This window comes from Oncorhynchus keta, chromosome 2 (assembly GCF_023373465.1).
Source record: "Oncorhynchus keta strain PuntledgeMale-10-30-2019 chromosome 2, Oket_V2, whole genome shotgun sequence".
Taxonomy (NCBI): domain Eukaryota; kingdom Metazoa; phylum Chordata; class Actinopteri; order Salmoniformes; family Salmonidae; genus Oncorhynchus; species Oncorhynchus keta.
Genome location: NC_068422.1, coordinates 61,682,450 through 61,708,419, shown reverse-complemented (window position 1 = coordinate 61,708,419; position 25,970 = coordinate 61,682,450). Strand labels below are relative to the sequence as shown.

Here is a 25,970-nt window from a genome sequence, read left to right as displayed (position 1 = left end):
CAGTCTGCAAAGAGCTGCCAGTCTGCAAGGAGCTGTCAGTCTGCAAGGAGCTGTCAGTCTGCAAGGAGCTGTCAGTCTGCAGGGTGCTGTCAGCCTGCATGGAGCAGTCAGAGCTGTCAGTCTGTTTGAGGCAGCCAGAGCTGTCAGTCTGCATAAAGCAGCCAGAGCTGTCAGTCTGTATGAAGCAGTCAGAGCTGTCAGCCTGCATGGAGCAGTCAGAGCTGTCAGTCTGTATGAAGCAGCCAGAGCTGTCAGTCTGCATGAAGCAGCCAGAGCTGTCAGTCTGTATGAAGCAGCCAGAGCTGTCAGTCTGCATGAAGCAGCCAGAGCTGTCAGCCTGCATAGAGCAGCTAGATCCGCCAGTCAGCCATGATCTTCTAGATCTGCCAGTCAACCAGATTCTTCCAGATCTGCCAGTCAACCAGAATCTTCCAGATCTGCTAGTCAACCAGAATCTTCCAGATCCGCCAGCCAGCCAGGATCTACCGGAGCCTACTACCTGCCTGAGCTTCATCTCAGTACTGGGCTTCCTCTCAGTACTGGGCTTCCTCTCAGTATCTCAGTACTGGGCTTTCTCTCAGTACTGGGCTTCCCCTCAGTCCCGGGCTGCCCCTCTCTCCCGAGCTTCCCCTCAGTCCCGAGCTTCCTCTCAGTCCCGAGCTGCCCCTCAGTCACGAGCTGCTCCTCAGTTCAGTGGGGTTCTGGGTGAGGACTATTAGGCCATGGTCGGCTGTGAGGGTGGATTATCCCGGGACGCGAAGGGGAGGAACTATGACTTTAATGTAGTGGGGTCCACGTCCCGAGCCGGAACCGCCACCATGAACAGACGCCCACCCGGACGCTCCCTATGGTTTTGAGGTGCGTCCGGGAGTCCGCACCTTGGGGGGGGGGGGGCTCTGTCACGCCTTGGTCTTAGTGTTTTGTGTTTTCGTTGATTGTTTGGTCAGGCCAGGGTGTGACATGGGTTTGTTTTGTTGTATTTCGTATTGGTGTTTTGTGGTTATTGGGATTGCGGCTGAGTAGGGGTGTTGTATGGGCTTGGCTGCCTGAGGCGGTTCTCAATCAGAGTCAGGTGATTCTCGTTGTCTCTGATTGGGAACCGTATTTAGGTAGCCTGGGTTTCACTTTGTATTTCGTGGGTGATTGTTCCTGTCTCTGTGTAGTGTTCACCAGATAGGCTGTAATAGGTTTCACGTTCCGTTTGTTGTTTTTGTATTTATTAGTTATTTCATGTATCGTTCCGTTTTCTCTTCATTAAAGACATGAGTAACCACCACGCTGCATTTCGGTCCGACTTTCTTTCGACAAATGAAGAACGCCGTTACATGTACTTACTTTTCATGCTTGTGAGGGCAGAGAATCCACTCTAACATAGGTACGTGGTTGCAAAGGGCATCAGTGTCTTAACAGCGCGATTTGCCAAGGCAGGATACTCAGAGCGTAGCCCTATCCAGAAATCTGGCAGTGGCTTCTGATTAAATTCAATTTTCACAGAACCGCTTGATGCAATTTCGATGAGGCTCTCTTGTTCAGATATCAGTAAGTGGACTGGAGGCGGGGCATGAAAGGGATAGCGAATCCAGTTGTTTGTGTCATCCGTTTCGGGAAAGTACCTGTGTAATTGCGCCCCCAACTCACTCAGGTGCTTCGCTATGTCATATTTTACATTGTCCGTAAGCTTAAGTTCATTTGCACATAACAAATCATATAATGATGGAAAGACATGTGTGTTGTCCTTGTTAATGCAGACAGAGAAGAGCTCCAACTTCTTAACTTCTTGGATATAGGGGGCGCTATTTTAATTTTTGGATGAATAACGTTCCCGTTTTAAACAAGATATTTTGTCACGAAAAGATGCTCAACTATGCATATAATTGACAGCTTTGGAAAGAAAACACTCTGACGTTTCCAAAACTGCAAAGATATTGTCTGTGAGTGCCACAGAACTGATGTTACAGAAAAGACCCAGATAAAAATCCAATCAGGAAGTTGCACATTTTTTGAAACCGCCTCATGCCAAAGACTCCTTATATGGCTGTGAATGGGCCACGAATGAGCTTAGGCTTTCTGTCGCTTCCCCAAGGAGTCGACAGCATTGTGACGTATTTGTAGGCATATCATTGGAAGATTGACCATAAGAGACTACATCTACCAGGTTTTTGCTTGGTGTCCTCCGTCACAATTATTGCGTAATCTCCAGCTGCAGTATTATTCCGTTTGCTTCTGATGAGAAGCCAACTGCCACCACTGATAGATTATCGAATAGATATGTGAAAAACACCTTGAGGATTGGTTCTAAACAACGTTTGTCATGTTTCTGTCGATATTATGGAGCTAATTTGGAAAAAAGTTTGGCGTTGTAAGTGACTGCATTTTCCTGTATTTTTCTTAACCAAACTTGATGAACAAAACTGAGCTATTCCGTCTACACAAATAATCTTTTTGGAAAAAATTAACATTTATCTATCTAACTAAGAGTCTAACTAAGAGTCTCGTCATTGAAAACATCCGAAGTTCTTCAAAGGTAAATTATTTTATTTGAATGCTTTTCTTGTTTTTGTGAAAATGTTGCCTGCTGAATGCAATGGCTTAATGCTATGCGATCAATACTCTTACACAAATGCTTGTTTAGCTTTGGTTAAAGCATATTTTGAAAATCTGAGATGACAGTGTTGTTAACAAAAGGCTAAGCTTGTGTTTGAATATATTTATTTCATTTCATTTGCGATTTTAATGAATAGGAAATGAATATGGTAATGAGCTTGAGGCCATGATCACGCTCCCGGATACGGGATTGCTCGTCGCTAGAGGTAAAAAAAAAAAAGTAAATACTTTGCCCCTTGATAACCAGTGCACGCACTTCTGTATGTTGTTAAAGCGTTACATGGTCGCTACCCATATCATTGCATAATGCAGAAAATAAACGAGAGTTCAGGGGCCTTTCTTTAACAAAGTTAACCATTTTCACTCTAGTATCCAAAACGAGCCTCTCGGTGGATGCTGCAGTGTACCAAAGTGGCGTCACGTTACCGTCACGTTACCACTCTACTATGTCTCCCTGTCATGGCTTTTGCGCCATCAGTACAGATACCAACACATATTGACCACCAATGTCCATTTGATGTCACAAAGCTGTCCAGTACTTAAAAAATATCCTCTCCTGTTGTCCTGGTTTCCAGTGGTTTGCAGAAGAGAACGTCTTCCTTAGTTGACGCCTCATAAACGTCACGGACATATACCAGGAGCTGTGCCAGGCCCGCCACATCTGTTGACTCATCCAGCTGTAACGCATAGAATTCACTGGCTTGTATGCAAAGCAGAAATAGTTTCAAAACATCTCCTGCCATGTCACTGATGCGTCATGAAACAGTGCAGGTTTAGTACTGCTGGTAGTATCAGAACTACCAGTAGAGCTGGTACGTGTCTCTATGGACGCAGGCCTTACTTTTTTAAACCATTTATCAATTTTCGAGCAAACAGAATGAGCAGCAGCTACGTTTGGCTACATACTGACTGTTAGCTAGAGAGGAACGATTAATGTGATTGGATGTTAATTATTAGACTAGGCAACCTGCATTTGAAATTGTGTTGTTATTTCACTGAACACTAGATGGTTTAATTTTATTTTTGGCAGTGAAACGAGGCTACTCAGGTGAGAGAAAACAACATCACCCAAATGTATAGCCCTGTTGGAAAATCTAAATGGACTGTTTGAAATCACATTTTTATTTGGCGTTCCCCCCGACGGCATTACACGTACCCCAGTTTGGGAATATCCGCAGTAGGGGATTGAATGTCTCTGCTGTAACCAAGAACCTTGATCTTGAAATCTAGCCACTAGCTAGCTGGAGCCCTGAGCTGGATATAATCTGAGCTGGATATAATTTATCTTAGATTCAATGGCTTTCTCCCAAAACTGAATTTTTTTTAACATATATACGGTTTTAAATCATACCAACAGGATTTCAAAATTCCCCGGACGGTATACGGTACAAACGGTATATCACCCAGGCCTAATTCATAATATGCTTTATAACACTTCGCTCATGTAAAACTGCATTCTTACATAGTCATCTATTCCATGCAAATGTCCATAATGTTAATTAACACATCAAAAAATATATATATTAGGAAGGTGACATGAGCACCTCACTGTGTTTTTACATGTGAGAACTGAACTATGCTTGCCACCTAAATGAAGTATGTAAAAAGCCAGGCAACATAAAGTGTAACACCCTGATCTGTTTCACCTGTCTTTGTGTTGTCTCCACCCCCCTCCAGGTGTCGCCCATCTTCCCCATTATCCCCAGTGTATTTATACCTGAGTTCTCTGTCTGTTGCCAATTTATTTTGTTTGTCAAGCATACCAGCAGTTTTCCCCTTGCTGCTGTCTTTTTCTAGTTCCTGTTTTGACCATTCTGCCTGCCCTGAGCCTGCCTGTTGTTCTTTACCTTGTCACACCACACTCGATTATTGACCTCTCCCTGCCCTGACCCAGAGAATGCCTGCTGTTTTATACCTAATGGACTCTGATCTGGATACTGACCTCTGCCTGCCCTTGACCTGTCGTTTTGCCTGCCCCCTGTTCTCGTAATCAACTTTTGTTACTTGTCTGCATTTGGATCTTCCCCTGAAACGTGATATAAAGGTAATATCAATGTAAATCGTATGTTGGCAGCTATACACTGGGCCTTTATTAGGCTTGTAGTACCACATATAGCATGTTCCACTCTCGGGATGCTCTCCATCCCTCCCGTCTCCATCATGAAAGGGATAATGTCAGTGTCCAGCATTGTACTGGTTACCCTGTCAAAGGGGATCAGTCGCATCACTCCAACCGACACAATGCTGCCCAGACTCATTAGCACTGGCCTTGGGTGTTTATGTACCTTCCTCTCACCACAAGAGCTGCCCAGACAAAAACACACTTCAGCTCATTCATTTCCCTCTCTTTTATCACGTTGCCTCTTATCTCTTCATTTTTTGTGGGCTTCATGGCCGCCACGAAAAGGGTGACTTTTGAAAAGAGCCAGTCGGGGGTTTTGTCCTTCGTTTCATTGAGCTCTTTACCATTCATCCGTAAGAGCCAATCTTATGTAGAACATATTGAAGGGCATCGTTACCTGGGAGCCTGTAGTTTTTGTTCTCTCTTCAAGGAAGACCAAGCTGAGGTATTAGAGATGGAGAGTTCAGGCTCAGCCACACAGGGGGGCAGGACAAATGACAGGCACCAGCAACCTTGGAACTGCAGGGTACAATTGTGTTAATGCACAGCTAGGTATGTTATGTGTGCCACAGAGTGCATGCTACATAGAAAGCCTACATACTGTATCCTACGAAGAATAAATGCCTCAGGAGGCTTTGAAGGACCAGAGACTGATCATATTACATGCATAATTCAGAGTTACGCCGGATAATAAATAACATGTGATGAATAAGTAATGTGTGAGTCAGTGTGTGTGTGCGTGCGTGCGTGCGTGCGTGCGTGCGTGCGTGCGTGCGTGCGTGCGTGTGTGTGTGTGTGTGTGTGTGTGTGTGTGTGTGTGTGTGTGTGTGTGTGTGTGTGTGTGTGTGTGTGTGTGTGTGTGTGTGTGTGTGTGTGTGTGCGTGCGTGCGTGTGTGTGTGCGTGCGTGCTTGTGCACTTTCATTATTTTGGTACAACCCGACAGATGCGTCAGCTAGGTGATTGATTAAATTGAATGATGGCAGAACCAGTCCAGACACGCCCGTTGTCTCGGCATATTCACACTGTTTGTCTGACAAAACAACACATTCCCAAAACTTGAAATTGTTTTCTATCATCCAACAAGCCATATCAAAAAGCTGTATCGAAAGACGAATCTAGATTTGTATATAAGCATAGGCACCCATATAGAGGGAGAAATAGCGCGAGAGAGAGAGAGAGAGGACTCTCCAAATGCAGAATGAGGTGAAATAGAAGGAGCAAGTTATTTACAGCTAGGCCCAGCTTGTCTGTGAAGTCTCCTCTGCCTTGGACTCCTGTCCTGTCCCTATTTAGCAGCACCGAAAGGCTGGCTGGGCTGAGAGAGTCACACCAGGTTCACAGGCCTGACCCCTGCCTCAGCTGAGGCCATTGGCCTTCTTCTGGCCTGCACGGCAGATGTGACTCTGCGATGGTCCAGCTGCAGACCGTGTTAAAGGCCCACAACCTCCTGCCTCCCTGCCCATCTGCCAGAACCTATAGTCCTGAATCGGAGAGGCGAGTCGCACCAAACAGAAGCCCTCCACCAACGTTCTCCACCAAGTTATTACAGTTGAAGACCATGGTCAAAAAATGAATGTTTTCAAAGGTAAGACGATGACCCTCAAATGAAGCTACAATGTTCCCTTCGCCACTGCTCCAAAGCCACGGTTTTGTTCAGAATTGACAGCAAGATCAGCGTTAAATTACAAAGACCATATGTTCGATGAAATCAGGGCAGTCAATGTATTGCACATCTGGCCTAAATGGAGCGTGGAAGGGTATCAAAAATAGTCCAGCTGTCCTGTAATGTGTTGAAGTATTGTGTGTAAGATCATCTCACAGGTGACTAATGTGGCCCATATCTGAGTTCACCTGCGCCCCTTTGCTTTTTTGTAAAAAACGTGTTATGTTTCACTCTGTACATGTTTAATTTATGTTTAATTTATGAAGGTGTGCTAATATTAAAATGAGGGGTCTAATGTACGTATACTGTATGATTGGAAGCCCAATGGATGTCTGCATGTAGCACTCATTTCCATATGTCTTCTCCTTGATCAAGTCAAAATCAATGATGACAACTCTTCACTTATTTCCCAAGCTGCCATCATTGATCAGTGCATAATCAGAAATATCATTAGAGCCACAGACCGTGCCTGTTAGTCCTGTTACCGATGTTCATAATAACTCTCAAAATGCAAATGAACTCCAGGTAATCTATTAATGTCACTTCAATTTTATGTCTGCGCTCCAATTTAGCAGATCCTGACACGTTTGCACGCCTGGTGCTTCTGTACACAGGCTCATTTTACAGGAGGGCTGAGGAGCGACATGCCATCTGTCTCTCCACCAGCTTTATTAATCGCCTTGATAATGAAGCAGGCTCAGGCAAGGCTCCCGAGGCCTCACGTTGGAGTTTGAGACGGCAAAAACAACTTTCCAAGTTTATTTCTCTGTGTAGCAATTATTGTCATTCACACCCTTTCTCTGGTAGAGAGGAGGGTCGGACGACCTGATTCTCATTACCTGAATCGTCACTTTAAGCAGACTCTGTAATTTAAACTACATCACAATCCCCTTGTTAGCTCCAGAAGGCAGGGAGCTCTATAATTCCGGCATATGGTTGGATGACCTAGTGAGGGAATTTGCTTGCTTGTCTTGGCCTTAAAGTCAAAGACCCCATTAACAAGAGAACGGATCCAATAATCCAGTGAGATTTGTCCAATCCGTGCAAATGATACATAATTCCCCTTGTAACAAACTCATTTAGAATTTAAGACCACTTTAAATATATAAATATTGTGAATATAGATACAGCATTTTCAGCTGTCCAGTATCAAGAAATGAATGGGTGAGTATAGTGATTTAAATATTAATATATAATCATATAAAAACCTTTAACAGGATATTTGGTGCTTGTTTGATTGTTTATTTGCCCACACTCAAAGGTTAATATGAAGATGTAAGCAATATTAATATGACAAACACCCCAACAACTTCCCATTTGAGATAATGTTGAAGAAAAAAATGTTTAATGCTCTAATGTCCTCTTAGAATGAGATCATTAAGTGTTACAGTCAAGGAATGAGATCAGAGTAAGATAAGAGGAACATCTCCTGTAGGTTGAATGCACATCACCAAGGAAGTAAGTAAAATAAATGTCATGACATGTACTCTGCACTCTTTCGTCTTCAATGGAGAATGTTTATAAGGGCACAAGGCGAGACCAAAATGCAGACACAGGAGGCTTGAGCGCCGATATTTATTACACCAAAAGGGTAGGCAAAAGGCAGGTCGGGGACAGAGTTCATAAACCAGGTCAGAGTCCAAACAGTACCAGGGGATAGGCAGGCTCGAGGTCAGGACAGGCAGAGTGGTCAGGCAGACGGATTCGGCGTCAGAACAGACAAGGGTCAAAACCAAGAGGGCTAAGAAAAAACACAAACTGGGAAAAATAGGAGCTAGGAGAAACGCTGGTTGACTTGGCAAAACAAGACAAACTGGCACAGAGAGACAGGGAACACGGGGATAAATACACCGGGGACTAATGGGGAAAACAGGAGACACCTGGAGGTGGGTGGAGACAATCACAAAGACAGGTGAAACAGATCAGGGCTTGACAATGTCAGTACACCAATAAACAAAGCCCAAACTGTAAATGGCTTTATTTGATTTGTTTTTCCATAAATGACACAACATGAAGTGAACAAAGCCACATTTCTTATCCAGCTCACCTTCAGAAAGAACAAGGCATTCTCAGGCATGTTCTATTAACCTTTGTGCTCACCTGCACACTGGAAACATGAAGCCCTTACAAGCACATGTCACATATATTTTTTTCTAGCGGTAACTGCCTGCCAAGGTAGTGATGACACACTGAGGCATTGTCAAGCCTGTGTTTCATTGTGTACTATGAGAGGCATGTCAACCCAAACATGTTAAAAGCTCACCTTTGTTTGTTAAAGCTCCATATAACAGCTTCCGGTTTTTGAATTTACTTCAAGCCCTTTTTAATAGTTTTGAGTTACATGTTTTTGTCAGAAATCCAACAGTCTATGTTCATAAGAGTTTCTTTTCCTCTGTTTTCGCAGTAGACGTTATTGGAATTTTAAAGCATAATTAGAAAATAGAGTATGAGTGAGTTCTGTATGAAATCTTTTTAGTGTGATAGAAATGAAACACAAATGATTTATGAATATGAATATGAGACGGGAGATGAAAAAAGACTCCAATGTTTGTTTGTGTCTTTATGTCCAGAGCTTTTGATAACGCCACAACACATAAAAACTTAACAAGACCAAAACAAGTCCTTTCAAAAAAGCCTTTCAAGCTAACAAGAGAACATTGGTGAATGTTTAATTAATCAGCAGTGACAAAGCAAGAATCACACAAAAGCCACCAACTTCAATTTTTATATTGCATTCCCTTTGCCAAATCCCAGTCTCTGCAGTCAACTAGCACTTTGCTTTTCACCCCACTACTAACAATTCCCTTCACTTCACTGTCAAAACCCTTGGATAAATACAATGGACATTTCAATTGAGAACAACACACTAAGAGAAAACTGCAATGTTGGTGGCTGCAATATGTGTTTGCAGTCATAGTAAAATCATATCTGACTTATGTCAGCATCATGATAGGGAACAACAGTACCCAACAAATAACCACACCACTATATGCCTCTTTCTGAAGGCAGCATGTCAAAAAGATGAAGAGATGCATCCTGCTCTCCCACTTGTTTCTGATTTTCTACAAAAATACTCACAGTTAGGTAACCATTCCAAGGTCAGTACTGAGACCCTCGAAATACGTGAGCCGATTCATTTTCAGGTACTGCTAACTTTGTGTGCTATATTTGAAATGTGTGATCAGGCACCGCTAATTTGAATGCTTGGCTGAAATAAACATGTGAATATATGAATATATTAACATACTGTTACATACAAAAGGTTTTGTAGTGGTTATATACAATATTGTTACGGAATATGTCAAACGTGTTGAAAGCATATATGCTATCCCCTTGCAGGAATTGTTACTACTCAACACTGAAGACCATACTTAATATTAGGATCGGCAAGTAGCCTGGTGGTTAGAGCATTGGACTAGTAACCAAAAGGTTGCAAGATCGATTCCCCGTCCTGACAAAGTAAAAATGTGTCGTTCTACCCTGAACAAGGCAGTTAACCCACTGCTACTCCGCTGTCATTGGAAATAAGAACATGTTCTTAACTGACTCCCCTAGTTAAATGAAGGTTAAATGATAATATGACAACATGGAATTCATGATGGAAACATGCAATTGAAAAGTCAGGCAAAAAGTGTGTATTCCAATGATGACCAATGTTATCAAAACAGAAATGTGGGTATTACATATCACGACAGTTACCCAAATACCCTAAAATTACATGTAAATAAAGGTTCTATTTTCAAATGATGTAGAGGTGAGTTTGTATGCCCGCAGAAAGAGAAGTTGAAGGCCTTCACTTGACTTACCCACTTGAGACGTCTCTGGGACAGAGGCCCGGTAGGGGCCTTCAACGAACTGTGGCGGATTGTCGTTGATATCCTGCACCTTTATGATGAACTCCGAGGGCGGTTCCAGGGGTTGATCGGTGTCTCTGTTCGTGACTTGTGCTGTAAGCGTGTACTCTGCCTTCTCCTCTCTGTCCAGTCTCTTCATGGCGTGAATATCTCCTGTAATCTCGTTGATGGCAAAGATGGTACCCGCCCCCTCGCCAGCCAGGACATACTTTATTGGTGTGCTGCCAACATCCAAATCTGTGTGTAGCTGGGGAAAAAAGGAATGAATTGGTAAGAGTCACAATTTATTCTTATATCACTGGCATAATCTTTTAAGTTAATTGATAAGAGTTTTATGAATGTTGACGCGACTGGGGTAGTCATAAATGTTTTTTCGTACATATTGATAACTGAAGCCCACTGAGAACAAAGTTTATGGTGAACTGATGCACTATAGAAAGTGGGTCATGTCTACCTTATTATCTTATCATGAAGCACAGTATACAAATAGTAATGCCAGTACACATTAGTGCGAATAACACTCTATGGCCAGAGATTTTTTTATTTCAAAACAACCTCAAACACTTTCATTTCCTATAAATCCATGGTGTAAAGTAATATATAATAATAAATATATGCCATTTAGCAGACGCTTTTATCCAAAGCGACTTACAGTCATGTGTGCATACATTCTACGTATGGGTGGTCGTATGGGTGGTCCCGGGAATCGAACCCACTACCCTGGCGTTACAAGCACCATGCTCTACCAACTGAGCTACAGAAGGACCTACAAAATACTTTAAAGTACTACTTAAGTCATTTTTTGGGGTATCTGTACTTTACATGACTACTTATATTATTGACAACTTATAGTTTTACTCCACTATGTTCCTAAAGAAAATATGTACTTTTTACTTCATATATTTTATTTGACACCCAAATGTACTATTTAAATGTTGAATGCTTAGCAGGACAAGAAACGTGTCTAATTCACAGAATTATCAAGAGCACATCTCTAGCCATCCCTAATGCATCTGATCTGGCGGACTCACGAAACACAAATGCTTTGTTTGTAAATTATGTCTGAGTGTTGGAGTGTGCTCCTGGCTATCCATACATTCATAAAACAAAAAAATCTTGCCATCTGGTTTGATTAACATTTACTTGAACTTTTGATACGTAAGTATATTTTAGAACTTACATTTACTTTAAAACCAAACACTCTCAGACTTTTACTCAGGGAGTATTTTACCGGGTGACTTTCACTCTTACTTGATTCATTTTCTATTAATGGTGTCTTTACTTTTACTCAAGTATGAGATTTGAGTACTTTTTCCCATCACTGCCTATTTATAGAGTCACCTGTCAAGGTCTTTGACACTGGCATCTGGCAAGCGAGCACACATTGTGTGAACATTAGCGGATTCAAGTACAGACAACCCTTTTCATGTTTAAAACGACTAAAGAGATTCATAGGGAATAAGATGATAAGAGAACTGGAGCTCCAAGGTAAGAGACAGTTGGAGTTTTTTTTTCTTCTTCTTCAAATGAGGAGCGGATATGGTTGGTTTTATTCTATCCATATATTAGGAACTTGATCCCAAAGGTAAGTAACTAAGGATTGCAGGGGGGATCTTAAAGTAGAATATTTGCAAATTGGACAATGTTCAGCATTGGTCTGAAACAATGCCAGAAGAGGTCCTCTTTCTAATTTGTATTTTTGTAAAGATCTTGCGCCAGAACATCCTATTCAGCAACTTCCATTTCATTTTCTGCCCTGAAATTTGCCAGAGGTATTCCTTTGAGACCATGTTTGGGGACAGAGTAACAAGGTAAAATGTGTGTACAGAAATCCAGACCTCTATAAAGCCTCCACGATTGTTTTATAAACCCGTTTTTATGCATATACTGTCTCAAAGGTGCTGTTCACAGACACTGACAAAGCATATTCACTTAAATTGTCACACCTTGCACTTTTGTTTTCCTAATTGTGCCATCATTTCACATGAAAGATGTGGCTCATTAACACAACAGCTTCACAACAGTCCACACACTACGAAACCCCTTAAATGAGCCCAAATGAATGCATGTCGGTTTACTTGGAGGCTGTGTGTGTGTGTGTGTGTGTGTGTGTGTGTGTGTGTGTGTGTGTGTGTGTGTGTGTGTGTGTGTGTGTGTGTGTGTGTGTGTGTGTGTGTGTGTGTGTGTGTGTTAAAATACAAAGCCAGCAAAGAAGAACCATACATGGTACGAAGTCTTCTTATTATAATTGTATCAATTATTCTAATCATGTAACAAAAATAAATATCAACCCCCCCCCCTCAGAGTATGTATGAACAGTAAACTGTGAGAAACCCATTCTCACCAGAATGTTTTTAGATACAGTGCATACTGTCCAGTGTAAATGGTACATCTTTCCCTCTCGTAGGATGATCTTTTCACCACAACCTTAACACTTAACCTTTAACCTTAACCGTTTTGTGTTCATTAAAACTGTTCTGTCCACATTTGCAATTGCAACAATAACTTTATATGATACAGACACTCAACCACTCAAACCCTCAAACTGCACTTTGAGTTAAATAAAGTTTAAACCCAAAAATTCAATAAAAAAAGACTAAGTCTGCACTAAATAAGCATAAGTAGATTAACGACTGGAAAATAACCCAATAGCAATGTCACAACAGCAGCCTTGCATGATAATGAAAACTGCTCACATATCCGGACTTCCCATCATGCATCTATGTATCTATGTTTATTAGAAACCCCTCTACATGTAAGAACTCAGATATCATGCTTATTGACCTGCGTTATAGTTCACTGCTTCATTGTGAATCCCAATGCACAATGAGGGGAATCAGACCCCCTTCCCACTGTACCCTCAATCACTGCCACATGTGGCTGCTTTGACTGTCAAGCTCAGGAGAAAACATGCCACTCCATACTCAAGATGAGCTTTCATAGCAGTCGGTGGAACAATAGTGCATTCTAATGAGGAATATTTCATTCCCCTTGGCCTCAGGCTCCACACTTAAGTGTAGCGTTAAGCCCTACATGGCGAATTAATGATTTTGCTCCTTGTCAGGGCAAGTGGTGGAGAGGGCATGTGCTGCTCCTCTCTGCAGGGTGAGGGAGTGTGAGGGAGAGGGGGCCCTGTCACCCTGTAAGGCTGGGTGTCAGCTGGCGTCTAGCATGTCAGAGCAGTTCCCCATCTGAATCTCATCGCAAGGCTCAATTAGCCAGGGTTTCTTTGTGCAGTTCGCCCTGGAAGCTTAAATCCTTATATGCTGATTTGTGTGGTGAAATTCATCCTAAAATACTTTCTTTTTAAATCCTAAGAAATGTGGATGTGGGCTATCTGTGTGTGGTTCACAAACTGTCTTGAAAAGCAACATATGAGCAAGTATGATCAGACTGAAACCCTGTTTACAACTGGTAAGATAATGAGAATGACTATTTCCTATACGTTCTTATTTGATTAGATCACGATCAGATAAAAGGTCAGATATGATGTCCATTGGTCACTATAACAATTTCTCACTGTTTTAGGTCACAGTTGCCATCATAGGGGATGTAGTTCTAAAAACATGGCATCATATACAGAACCAGTCAAAAGATTGGACACCACTCATTCAAGGGTTTTTCTTGATTTTTACTATTTTATACATTGTAGAATAAAACTGAAGACATCAAACAAATCAAAACATATTTTAGATTCTTCAAAGTATCCACCCTTTGCCTTGATGACAGCCTTGAACACTCTTGGCATTCTCTCAGCCAGCTTCATGAGGTAGTCACCTGGAATGTATTTCAATTGCCTTGTTAATTTGTGGAATATGTTTCCTTCTTAATGCATTTGAGCCAATCAGTTATGTTGTGACAAGGTAGGAGTGGTATACCCAAATCACTGAAGCTGGAGACTCATATCTCCCACTCTAACTTTAAGCAGAGCAGTTCACAGATCACTGCACCTGTACGTAGCCCATCTGTAAATAGCCCATCCAACTACCTCATCCCCATAGTGTATTTATGTTTTGCTCCTTTGCACCCCAGTATCTCTACTTGCACATGCATCTACTGCACATCTATCACGCCAGTGTTTAATTGCTAAATTATAATTTTTCCGCCACTATGGCCTATTTATTGCCTTATCTCCTTTATCTTACCTCATTTGCACACACTGTATATATACTTTTCTATTGTGTTATTGACTGTATGTTTGTTTATTCCATGTGTAACTCTGTGTTGTTGTTTGTGTCGCACTGATTTGCTTTATCTTGGCCAGGTCGCAGTTGTAAACTTGTTCTCAACTGGCCTACCTGTTTAAATAAAGGTTAAATAAATTAAAAATGAAATACATAAGATATCCCTATTTGGTAAAAGACCAAGTACATATTATGGCAAGAGCAGATTAAATGAGCAAATAGAAACGACAGTCCATCATTATTTTAAGACTGGAAGGTCAGTCACTCCAGAAAATGTCAAGAACTTTTAAAGTTTCTTCAAGTGCAGTTGCAAAAAACATCAAGTGCTATGGTGAAACTGTCTCTCATGAAGGACCGCCACAGCAAAGGAAGACCCAGAGTTAGCTCTGCTGCAGAGGATAAGTTAAGTTAACTGCACCTCAGATTGCAGCCCAAATAAATGCTTCACAGAGTTCAAGTAACAGACACATCTCAACATCAACTGCTCAGAGGAGACGGTGTGAAACAGGCCTTCATGGTTGAATTGCTGCAAAGAAACCACTACTGAAGGACACCATTAATAAGATGAGACTTGTTTGGGCCAACAAACACGAGCAATGGACATTAGACTGGTGGAAATCTGATGAGTTTAAATTTGAGATTTTTGGTTGATCTCTGCATGTGTGGTTCCCACCGTGAAGCATGGAGGAAGAGGTGTGATGGTGTGGGGTGCTTTGCTGGTGACACTGTCAGTGATTTATTTAGAATTCAAGGCACAACCAGCATGGCTACCACAGCATTCTGCAGTGATGCGCCATCCCATCTGCTTTGCACTTAGTTGGACTATCATTTGTTTTTCAACAGGACAAAGACCCTAAACATACCTCCAGGCTGTGTAAGGGCTATTCGGCCAAGAAGAGTGATGGAGTGCTGCATCAGATGACCTGGCCTCCACAATCACTCAACCTCAACCCAATTGAGATGGTTTGGGATGTGTTAGACCGCAGAGTGAAGGAAAAGCAGCCAACAAGTGCTCAGCATATGTGGGAACTCCTTCAAGACTGTTGGAAAAGCATTCCTCATGAAGCTGGTTGAGAGAATTCCAAGAGTGTGCAAAGCTGTCATCAGGGCAAAGGGTTGCTGCTTTGAAGAATCTACAATATTAAATATATTTTGATTTGTTTAACACTTTGTTTTGGTTACTACATGATTCAATATGCGTTATTTCATAGTTTTGATGTCTTCACTATTATTCTACAATGTATAAAATAGTAACAATAAAGAAAAAACATTGAATGAGTAGGTGTTTCCAAACTTTTGACTGGTACTGTATATATAAAGCATATTCCACTTTACCTTAAGGCTACACTAAGGAATTACTTACTGTAGTTACTTGATTCTGAGCAAGAAGTCTACCAATTTATACAGACAGTTTTTCATTAGAAAGATTTAATTTGTTAATTACACCTACATGAATAATCTGTAATTCTAAATATTGCAATAACATTTGAATATAAGGAACAGATGGCTCGATGCATGATATATGATACACTTAGCTATTCTTGGGGACAATTTTCCCTGCAGTCCATCCCATGAAAGTACCATTTTAATCAAATCTGCCAAAAATGTCCTCAGTGAGAACCACACTACTCCAACAATGAGAGTTACAATAAATAAAGTCAGATCCCCTGTCTTGAATGGTGCAATCTCTCAAAGCATTGAGGAGGAGAAGAGGAAGAAATGGCAACCACTGTGTTATTGTTGGGCCAGACTATTGCTTCTCAAGATTAATTCAAAGGCAAAAGGATCACAGAGCAAATGATTTGGCTACCTTTAGTCTAAGAGGCCAATGCAATTAGATGTACTCATCCATGAAAATATGTTGTTTGTGAGTGTGTATGTGTGTGTGTGTGTGTGTGTGTGTGTGTGTGTGTGTGTGTGTGTGTGTGTGTGTGTGTGTGTGTGTGTGTGTGTGTGTGTGTGTGTGTGTGTGTGTGTGTGTGTGTGTGTGTGTGTGTGTGTGTGTGTGTGTGTGGTGCATGTGTGGTGTGTGAGGAGGGTGTAGTGTGAGTGTGTGCGTGTGTGTGTGTGGTGCGTGTGTGGTGTGTGAGGAGGGTTTGTGAGTGTGTGCGTGTGTGTGTGTGGTGCATGTGTGGTGTGTGAGGAGTTTGTGTGTGTGTGTGTGTGTGTGTGTGTGTGTGTGTGTGTGTGTGTGTGTGTGTGTGTGTGTGTGTGTGTGTGTGTGTGTGTGTGAGAGAGAGAGAGAGAGAGAGGAGGGTGTATTTCAGGCTGACTGCCTGCTGAGAGAAACTTGGAAATGGAAAATGATTTTGCAGTACACTTTAAAGGCCTTACACGCTATAGTGAGGGAATAACCTTTGGTACATAAGAAACTATCCCTATTGAGTCATTCACACTGTTCATTTAATTTGTTACAATTTCCCAACCTGAGCCAATCAATCTGCTACTGACGCCTTCACAAGTGTGCTATAAAAATATTTAACTGTAAAGTCAAGTCAATGCACTTGACGCAATGAGTATATCTATCCATTGTATCGCCATTCCATATGCATTCTCTGAGATTCTGTGTAACAAGGTCTTAGCCCGGGCAGAAACCTCTGCATTATGTAGAGTGCAGAGACAAAGGAGCCGCAGCAGTAAAAATTCATTAGGAGATGGATGCTGTGCGGTCTGTTAAACGGGGGTAGGTTTTTAGCTTTAACCTCCTCCACAGTATGATTAGCCTACCTATGAGCCTAAATATACACACCACAGGCTAGGGGAGAAGCCAGAACAAAACAACAATAATCAAGGAGGAAATTGTTTTCTTTTTTTCCACGCAGCTGACCTACTCAAATCAGAATGAGATTGATTTCGCAAGGTACAGATGGAACCTGTTGCAAGTGTAATTTGATGCATCATTTCGTTATGATGGATTGTTATTGTTGTCCAGATGGCGCTGCTTGGGTTTCTAATTCATATTTCAACCATCTTTTGTTTTTTAAATATTGAACAACTGAATGAATTAGTTAGAAGATAGAAGATAGGCGTCTCATTCTCCAGTACAACATGCAATGTGATCTTGTAAATGACACCACTGCAAAGCAACACATTTTTAAGGATTGAGTGCTTATCGGAGTCCAAAAATGTACACGCATCCACACACCAGTGTTCTTGAATATTGGACCGTTAACTTGAATACTTTTCAAATTCTTGCACGTCTCAAGCCATTTCCCCAACCGTCGCCACGTCGGTTAGGAATGTTGGGGAGGTGCAAGGTCGCGGCTGTGTGTCTAAGCGAATGGTGGTTGCAAATTCAGATGGATTTGTCACAATGGACCACAGGGCAAACCACAGCTTTGGATTCTGAATTGCCCTTTAGACAATGGAGCTGCTGTTCTTCATGTCGGACTGTTGAGTAGAAACGTAGCTGTGGCCTACTCTAATTTACAGAGTATTATACAGGATTTTTTGTTTTGTAACTTTCTCACCAAACATGGTCAACAGTTAAACACACTATCATTACGTGTGTCAATTAAACTCAAAAACGATGTTTTAAATGCTCTTCCAAGGTTTTCCAGCACATAGCTTTGACCTACTACAGTAGCTATGTTGGTCTATTGTACTTCAAAGAATGTGTAGGCAGGTTGCTTAGGATTCAAACCTTCTCAAACAGCCTACCGAACAGCCCATCAACCTATTGACGTGACTATAGGCTAATGATACATTTATCAGAATAACAATTCCAGTAAAATGAAAGAATGTTATTCTGGGATAAATTGAACCAGTACACTTCTAGGGGACTTTACCCCCATGTTCTGTACAATGAGTCACGGGAGGGAGCAACATTTCAATGATGGAAGAACAGACTTTTGAGTCCTTGACCAGGTGTCATGGACAACTTGAGTTAAGAGTTTTCTCTGTCGGGAATAAATTGTAAGTGTGTCCTACTGAAAAAAAAGTAGGCCACAAGTGCACTAAAAACATGTATCTGTACCCTGTGGCGGGCTAGCAGGAATATTAAACTAGGTACGCCAATCCAGCAATAAACACACAGCAACACCTGGATTTCATATAGAAACCAGGCTTGCGTATCTCTCCATTGGGATATTCCATGTACAGGTATCAGAGAGAAATGTATGTACAGGCATGTAATACATCTAGAAACATTGCTGTTATTGGTTAGATTTATATCCCCCGCCCCCCTTAATTAAGAAGCTTAGCTTTTCGACTCTCATTAGATATGCAAATAACAGCATCGTTTTATGTTCTTGGATGGAAAGCAAAAAAAAAAAGGGATGCTTTGCTGTAGCGGAAAGCAGTTAAGCAGTGCTCTTCACAGCAGCAGCTGGCAGCTCCCTTCAGATAGCTAGGGGACGGAAAAGGTCCCTCGATTAGGTAGCACCGTCAACGCAGGTCGTCGAGTTGGAATGTGGGATTACACCAACCTGTGTTGGAAGACGTCACGTCACTTCCGAGTGGACGGCCGCTTACAGGCTGAAGCACTGTCTGCGTGAGTCATGCTTGTGTGCGTGTGTTTCACACTGCTGAGAAGAAGGAACCATTGACCAGGGAGAGAAACATCACCATACCCTCCCACAGACAGCAGTGATGCTGTTTTTTTTTTTTTTTTTTTTGAGAATCTCAGCCATCTAAGTACATTATCGTTGTAGCTCTGAGACACAGTTCAGGACCTATCCAAAATTACATAACTTTATCCCAATGCAAAACGGCTGACCTTTTACATCACACTGCACCACTCAAAAGAATGCAGCAAAATAACAGACAAGGTCCTGAACATTCATATAAAGTGCTCCAATTTTAGTCCAGCACTTCAGTCGAGATCATTTCAACTAAATATTGTTATATGCTACAGAAAGAGAGTCATTTCTTCCTCCCTACGGTGCCGAAGAACGTAGAAATTGCTTCATGTAACTCATCTCCCTAGCTACCTCACTTCATTTTAAAGTTATCTGCTTTTCTCTCCCCATCAAATCTGGGAAATATCTTAGTCTGTTTAAAAGGTTACCCAGGAAAAAATAAGAAAACGGGTTAGGTCTTTGGGGTATTGTAAATGTAAGAACGAGCAGGTAAATTAGGAGTTATTTTTATAACTAGTTACTGTCAGGGATGGTGTCCTCAGTTCTGTGAATGTGCAGATGACAGCTGGTAAATAGGAAAAAGTCGAGCCTTTTACTGTAATTAAATTCAGTTCCATAGTGAAAGAGACAGGAGTCAAAACTGACTTTTTGAATTGTTCATGTGTCTTTTTTTCTCTCTCTCTTTCTGGAATTGCCCATAAGGTAATGTCAACAGAGATTTCACGGCACACTGCTGGTACATCAGCCAGGCTCAGGGTCCCCTTACCTGTGATTTACATTAGAGCTGAGCCACAAAGGGATTTTCCATGCCACTGACAGGACAACACTCCAGGGCTCCAGAGTTACGCACCCGAACAATGCTGTTCGGCCACAAGGCATAGGGCTGTTTTTACCACCAAGAGAGACAGTCTACATGACTGCAATTATTCATTTTATTTACTACAGTATTAAATAACTTAGATATGATCTGCTGAAAGTACCCTATGAAACAGAGCTTGTCTAGTAATGTTATCTTGGGATAAAGTACAGTACAGTACATTTCAGAAGATACATGCATTACCATATTACCTATTCATGAAATACATTACATCACCAAAAGTATGTGGACACCCCTTCAAATGAGTGGATTCGGCTATTTCAGCCACACCCGTTGCTGACGTGTATAATATCGAACACACAGCCATAGACGAACATTGGCAGTAGAATGGTTCATACTGAAGAGCTCAGAGACTTTCAGCGTGGCACCGTCATAGAATTCCACCTTTCCAACATGTCAGTTTGTCAAATGTGTGCCCTGCTAGATCTGCCCCGGTCAACTGTCAGTGCTGTTATTGTGAAGTGGAAACGTCTAGGAGCAACAACGGCTCAGCCACAAAGTGGTAGGTCACACAAGCTCACCGAACGGGACCATCGAGTGCTGAAGCACGTAGCGTGTAAAAATAATTTGTCCTTGGTTGCAACACTCATTACCAAGTTCCAAACTGCCTTTTTTACTGTTTGTAGGGAGTTTCATGAAATGGGTTTCCATGGCCGAGCAGCCGCACACAAGCCTCAGTTCACCATGCGCAATGCCAAGCGTCGGCTGGAGTGGTGTAAAGCTCGCTGCCATCGGACTCTAGAGCAGTGGAAACACGTTCTCTAGAGTGATGAATCATGCTTCACAATGGGTTTGGCAGATGCCAGGAGAATGCTACCTCCCCCAATGCATGATGCCAACTGTAAAGTTTGGTGAAGGAGGAATAATGTCTGGGGCTGTTTTTCAGGGTTCGGGCTAGGTCCCTTAATTCCAGTGAAATGCTCTACCAAGATTATCCAGCATATAGCTTTGCCTACTACAGTTACTATGTTGGTCTACTGTACTTCAAACAATGTGTAGGCAGGTTGCTTAGGATTCAAACCTTCTCAAACAGCCTATCAACCTATCGACGTGACAATAGGCTAAAATACATTTATCCGAATAATAATTCCAGAAAAATTAAAGACTGTTATTCTAGGATAAATTTAACCTGCACACTTCTAGGGGATTTTACACTCATGTTCTGTACAATGAGTCATGACATACATTACAGAGCACTAAGAGAGACATGCAGTGAAACAACCTTTATTTAGGGCTCCCTCCCACGGAAAAAAAAGTCAGACCATTGCGACTGCAGACGCCCACCTGTGCAACCTCTCAATAAATAACAAAAGAATAGACTTGGGTTTGGCGGATGCCAGGAGAACGCTACCTGCCCCAATGCATAGTGCCAACTGTAAAGTTTGGTGGAGGAGGAATAATGTTCTGTGAAGGGAAATCTTAACACTACAGCATACAATGACATTCTAGACAATTCTGTGCTTCCAACTTTGTGGCAACAGATTGGGGGAGGCCCTTTCCTGTTTCAACATGACAATGCCACCATGCACAAAGTGAGGTCCATGCATAAATGGTTTGGTGAGATCGGTGTGGAAGAACTTGACTGGCTTGCACAGAGCCCTGACCTAAACCCCATCGAAAACCTTTGGGATGAATTGGGACAGCGACTGTGTGCCAGGCCTAATCGCCCAACATCAATGCCCGACCTCACTAATGCTCTTGTGGCTGAATGGAAGCAAGTCCCCGCAGCAATGTTCCAACATCTAGTGGAAAGCCTTCCTAGAAGAGTGGAGGCTGTTACAGCAGCAAAGGGGGACCAACTCCATATTAATGCCCATGATTTTGGAATGAGATGTTCGACGAGGAGATGTTCGCATACGTTTGGCCATGTAGTGTATATTTTACTACACTATGGAATCAGGGTCGTTACTTGAAAGCAGCAGTCTTTTACAGAGAAAACGTGTCAGAAAGCATGCCATAAGTCGTCCTAATCATATAAGAGAGTAGACCAATAGCCTACTGGAAGATACTGAAACAAATAGAGTCCTTCCTGGAATGATGGCTAGAACAGGAAGGGGGGGGTTGTCTCTGTATATGAGTGCCCCTCCCTATTACCCCTGACTGAGAGATGGATTCTGGCTGTCACACCTGCCTGACTCTGTTCCTGCCAGATGCGGAAGGGTCACAGGGAAAACACCCAAACACTCGTCAATCTCACCATTGTCCAATGCTTCTCTGTCTTCTATAACAGGTTCCAATATCCAAGTCGCTCCAGATGCTTACAAAAATGCTTACATGCACAGAAATGGGGTGATGAAATCTACTGACCTGTAATACCTGTGCGGGAGGATAAAAAAAAACAAATATGGAGTTGTACATAGAGGGAGAGAAAAGAAGAGTTACATGCCATATCTTGATACATTTAGAGCAAATAAATGGAGATATAGAGATACTCCTTCCAAGACATTTTAAAGCCAGAAACGATCATTTCCAAGTATTTTAGGTCAAAAAACAGATCTTATTTGGGGCCTAGTGGTCATAATCGACGAAGAACAGCGTTTCCTTGTGCGGTGTATAATTTGTCTAACATTGTTACTGCTGTAAAAAGGCTCTGCAACAATAAAACATGAAAATATTGCATTTTTCCTTCTCCCCACCCTTCAGTTCCCTCTCTTCCTTTTTAATTCTCTCAACTCCTAGCTCTCCTGGGGTTGAGAATAATGTACACAAGCACAACAGCAGAATTGAGAAGTGCTCGTGTTGTTTGTGCCTGGTGAAAGAAATCATCACAGCATGCATTTTTTTTCCCACACAGACTTAATTGCAGAGAATCAGAAAGTTGGAGAATTCCCCCAGTATGCAGATCCACTTTGATGCTGTCACTCATACTGTGGAGCTTTTGATTAGCCATTGTTCAAAACAGCCTGTTCATGACCACGCACGGTTACCAGGCGCCCGCCATTAAACTAACTTACAGTAACTTCATGCCTTCTCTAACTGGGGCACCAGCTAGACCTCAAACAGCTTGTTATTGGAGGGATCACAACATAATACTTATATTCAAGGGGCAAAGCTGGTAGAAAGAAAACTAGCAAACAAACAGGGATAATTCAGTCACAAATGGGAAACCAATAGGTTTCTGGTGCCTACATGAGGCATAGCTTTAATACATGACATACAATAGATACAGTCAATTTAGTTGAAGTTACAATGGGGCAGATCTCCTCATATCCTATTCAGAAGATCAGAAGTCAATATATAAATTCCCCTGACAACAAATCAACAAATCCACGCACAAAATCTGCAGTGATTTGTTGAAAATGGATTGTTATTTTCGGAACTTGCTGTATATGGCAGATGGTGCTAGACTAACCTTGTCTTCGTAGCCACCACTCTATGTACCAGTGTGTGTGTGTGTGTGTGTGTGTGTGTGTGTGTGTGTGTGTGTGTGTGTGTGTGTGTGTGTGTGTGTGTGTGTGTGTGTGTGTGTGTGTGTGTGTGTGTGTGTGTGTGTGTGTGTGTGTGTTTTTGTGTGAGAGAGAGAAAGTGTGTTTGCGATAAAAAGAGAGGAAAAGAGAAAGCCCATGACACTTTCCTGCTAACACCTACTCCTCATGCTGTACAGAGGGAGTCCTTGCCTGAGGACAACCTTTACAGTGTCAGTGTCAGAGCAGACGGATTACTTGTTCTTCAGTGGCTTGCTAGTCCTCTCAGAAAGTGAAGTCACACTGCCTGGCATTCCCAGAGCTGCTTGCCAGAGTGCCTGGCCCGACCCAGCTCCCTGATTTACACACATCAGAGGCCTAGGTCAGTTGAGATCGTCACTTTACACATTAACTGCCTGCAGAAGACTTCTCCCAGGCTAAGTGACTAACTCCACAAGATTGGATTCATATGCTAAAGGTCAGGACAGTAGATCATATGGCCTACATGGTCTGAGCCGGAAATGAATCCCAAGGCATCAGTAGCATGTTAAACGAAGCTATACCGAAATGTGTTTTATTCAAACACTATTGTTAATTACTACCACAAAACGACAAGTGAATCGAGAAGGAAATGAACAAAAACTATTGTCTAATTAATGTGTTTGGGGGATGGAATTTGTTTTTGCTAATTGGCATTCACATTTTAATGGGACACTTTTTGCTCATGGTGACAAATGGCTCATATCACAATGCTTCCTAAGAGGATACTTGTATTATTTGACAGATTCTATCTTCTATATTCAACCCTTCCACAAATACAGAGGCATTTCCGCTCCAATTAAATATGCAAAGAACTGTAACTGTGCAAAGACACTATAATTAACAATATTGTATATTTTTTTGTTTTCAGATATATCTGTTTTCAGATATACTTTTCTGGTCATTGAACAACGACGACAAAAATATGATTTGTCCTGAGGCACTAATTGTATGCCTTCCATAACTTTCCCCACTAGTCATTAAATACATCAGTAGTTGTAACCAAAGCCAGACGATGATGATAAGCAGCTCACTAGTGTTTGTGCATCATAAGGATTGGGGTATAAACAGGAAAACAAAATCAGACATAAAACAAATGCTGCCCCAAGACAGAATGCAACAAACAGAATATTCAGACACAATGGATGGGGATAAAAATATCTTGCCTGGAGAGTTCCAGATTTGCCAATATACAACAAGCACTCTATAAATCAAAGTTTGCCACCAATTTGCACTTGTTCAGATATCTGGGGGGAACTATGTTTGTTTATTTTCCCCTCAGAGTCTGGCAGTTAACCACTCGAAATTAAGCCTGTGACAAAACACAGAGATGTATTGTATGGGAAAGCAGGCATGTCAGCTTTGGAGAACACCATTTATACTCATACATTATATTCTATTTACAAACCGCATTAACACCCATGGAAAAATCCCCCTCTCCCATAAATCTAGAGTATCCCTTCTCCTCCTAGCATCTAACGGGCCCACAGTTTTCAATTTTTGGAGCAAGAAAAGGACAGAGGTATAAAGCTCTTTCGACTGTTACATCTGTTCTACTTTATTACCAGTCTTTTGGGAAAAATCGGAGGGCAAGCTTTGCAGCCAGCGATCTGTTTACATTTTCTCTACAACACTGTATTGGAATTATAATTGTGTTCTATGGTGCCTTCTTTTGGTGCATAGGTCTGTTTAAAGGTCCTTTGGTCCAAGAGAAATGAAGAAAAATGAAACCCTTTTTGAGGGATTCGATTACTTGGTAGAAGGCGCAGCTGCACATATTTTTCTCTCTCTATCTTTCCTCGTGGTGCTACTCTCGCGGGAAGGATGATATTAAAGGGGGAATAGGGCTGATGCAAACACATTGAAAATATTTCGCAAATTAAGGCTGATGCAGACAAAGGGAATGTTATTATTGATGGAGGATTATGAACGGGATAATTACAGCGGATCTAATGTCCACAGTCACAATTCTAAGGGCCTGGCCAAAGTGATATTAATTGCTTATTGACTTTCGTGACTCCCAATGTTCAAGGTTACAGGGGGTCATCGTGTTCAAGGTTACATGGTACATTTGGTTGGCTAGAGTTGCCTTGGAGTACCAGCCATCACCAGATTGGATATGTGGGCCTGGCAAACATGCCTTAGGACATTGGTGAATAAAACAAACATTATTTTGTGCACATTTTATTGTCCCACATTTTAGTCTCGATTGTTCATAGTGATTGTATGCATGTTAGGAGGTGGAGTATCTTCTGGATAAAGTTTGACTTCACTTGTGAAACAGTGTTACCAACCAACTTTGGCCTGCAGTTGAAGGTGGACGTGATGCTTTATAATGATGATGAGTCTCAACACGAGGTGAATCTGAAGCAGCACAAAGTTAATTATCCAGTCTTGATTGGCAGTGATCTCTCTCGCAACTCATGTCCACCTATTGATTAATCAGAGGTTTTCAACTTGGCCCCGTTTCCACCTCATGTTATAATTTCCTCCAAAATATGAGTCTGTCAATAAGTAATTACTTGCTTGGCAAGTTGCTATGCAAAATGTTAATCTGACAGTGGAAGATCCATATCAATTGTTCATTTACATATGCAAATGAATCGAGCAGGAGGAAAACCAACAACAGTGACATCGACACT

At 41.8% G+C, this 25,970-nt stretch overlaps 1 protein-coding gene across 1 annotated transcript in view; it reads right to left on the bottom strand.

The window, feature by feature from the left end:
* LOC118358284 (cadherin-8-like) overlaps positions 1-25,970 on the bottom strand; it is a 90,601-nt gene that overhangs the window by 42,632 nt on the left and 21,999 nt on the right. The window contains exon 3 of the mRNA XM_052480260.1: positions 10,197-10,491. Coding sequence (XP_052336220.1) covers positions 10,197-10,491 — 295 coding nt within the window. The remainder of the gene's footprint in view (positions 1-10,196; positions 10,492-25,970) is intronic.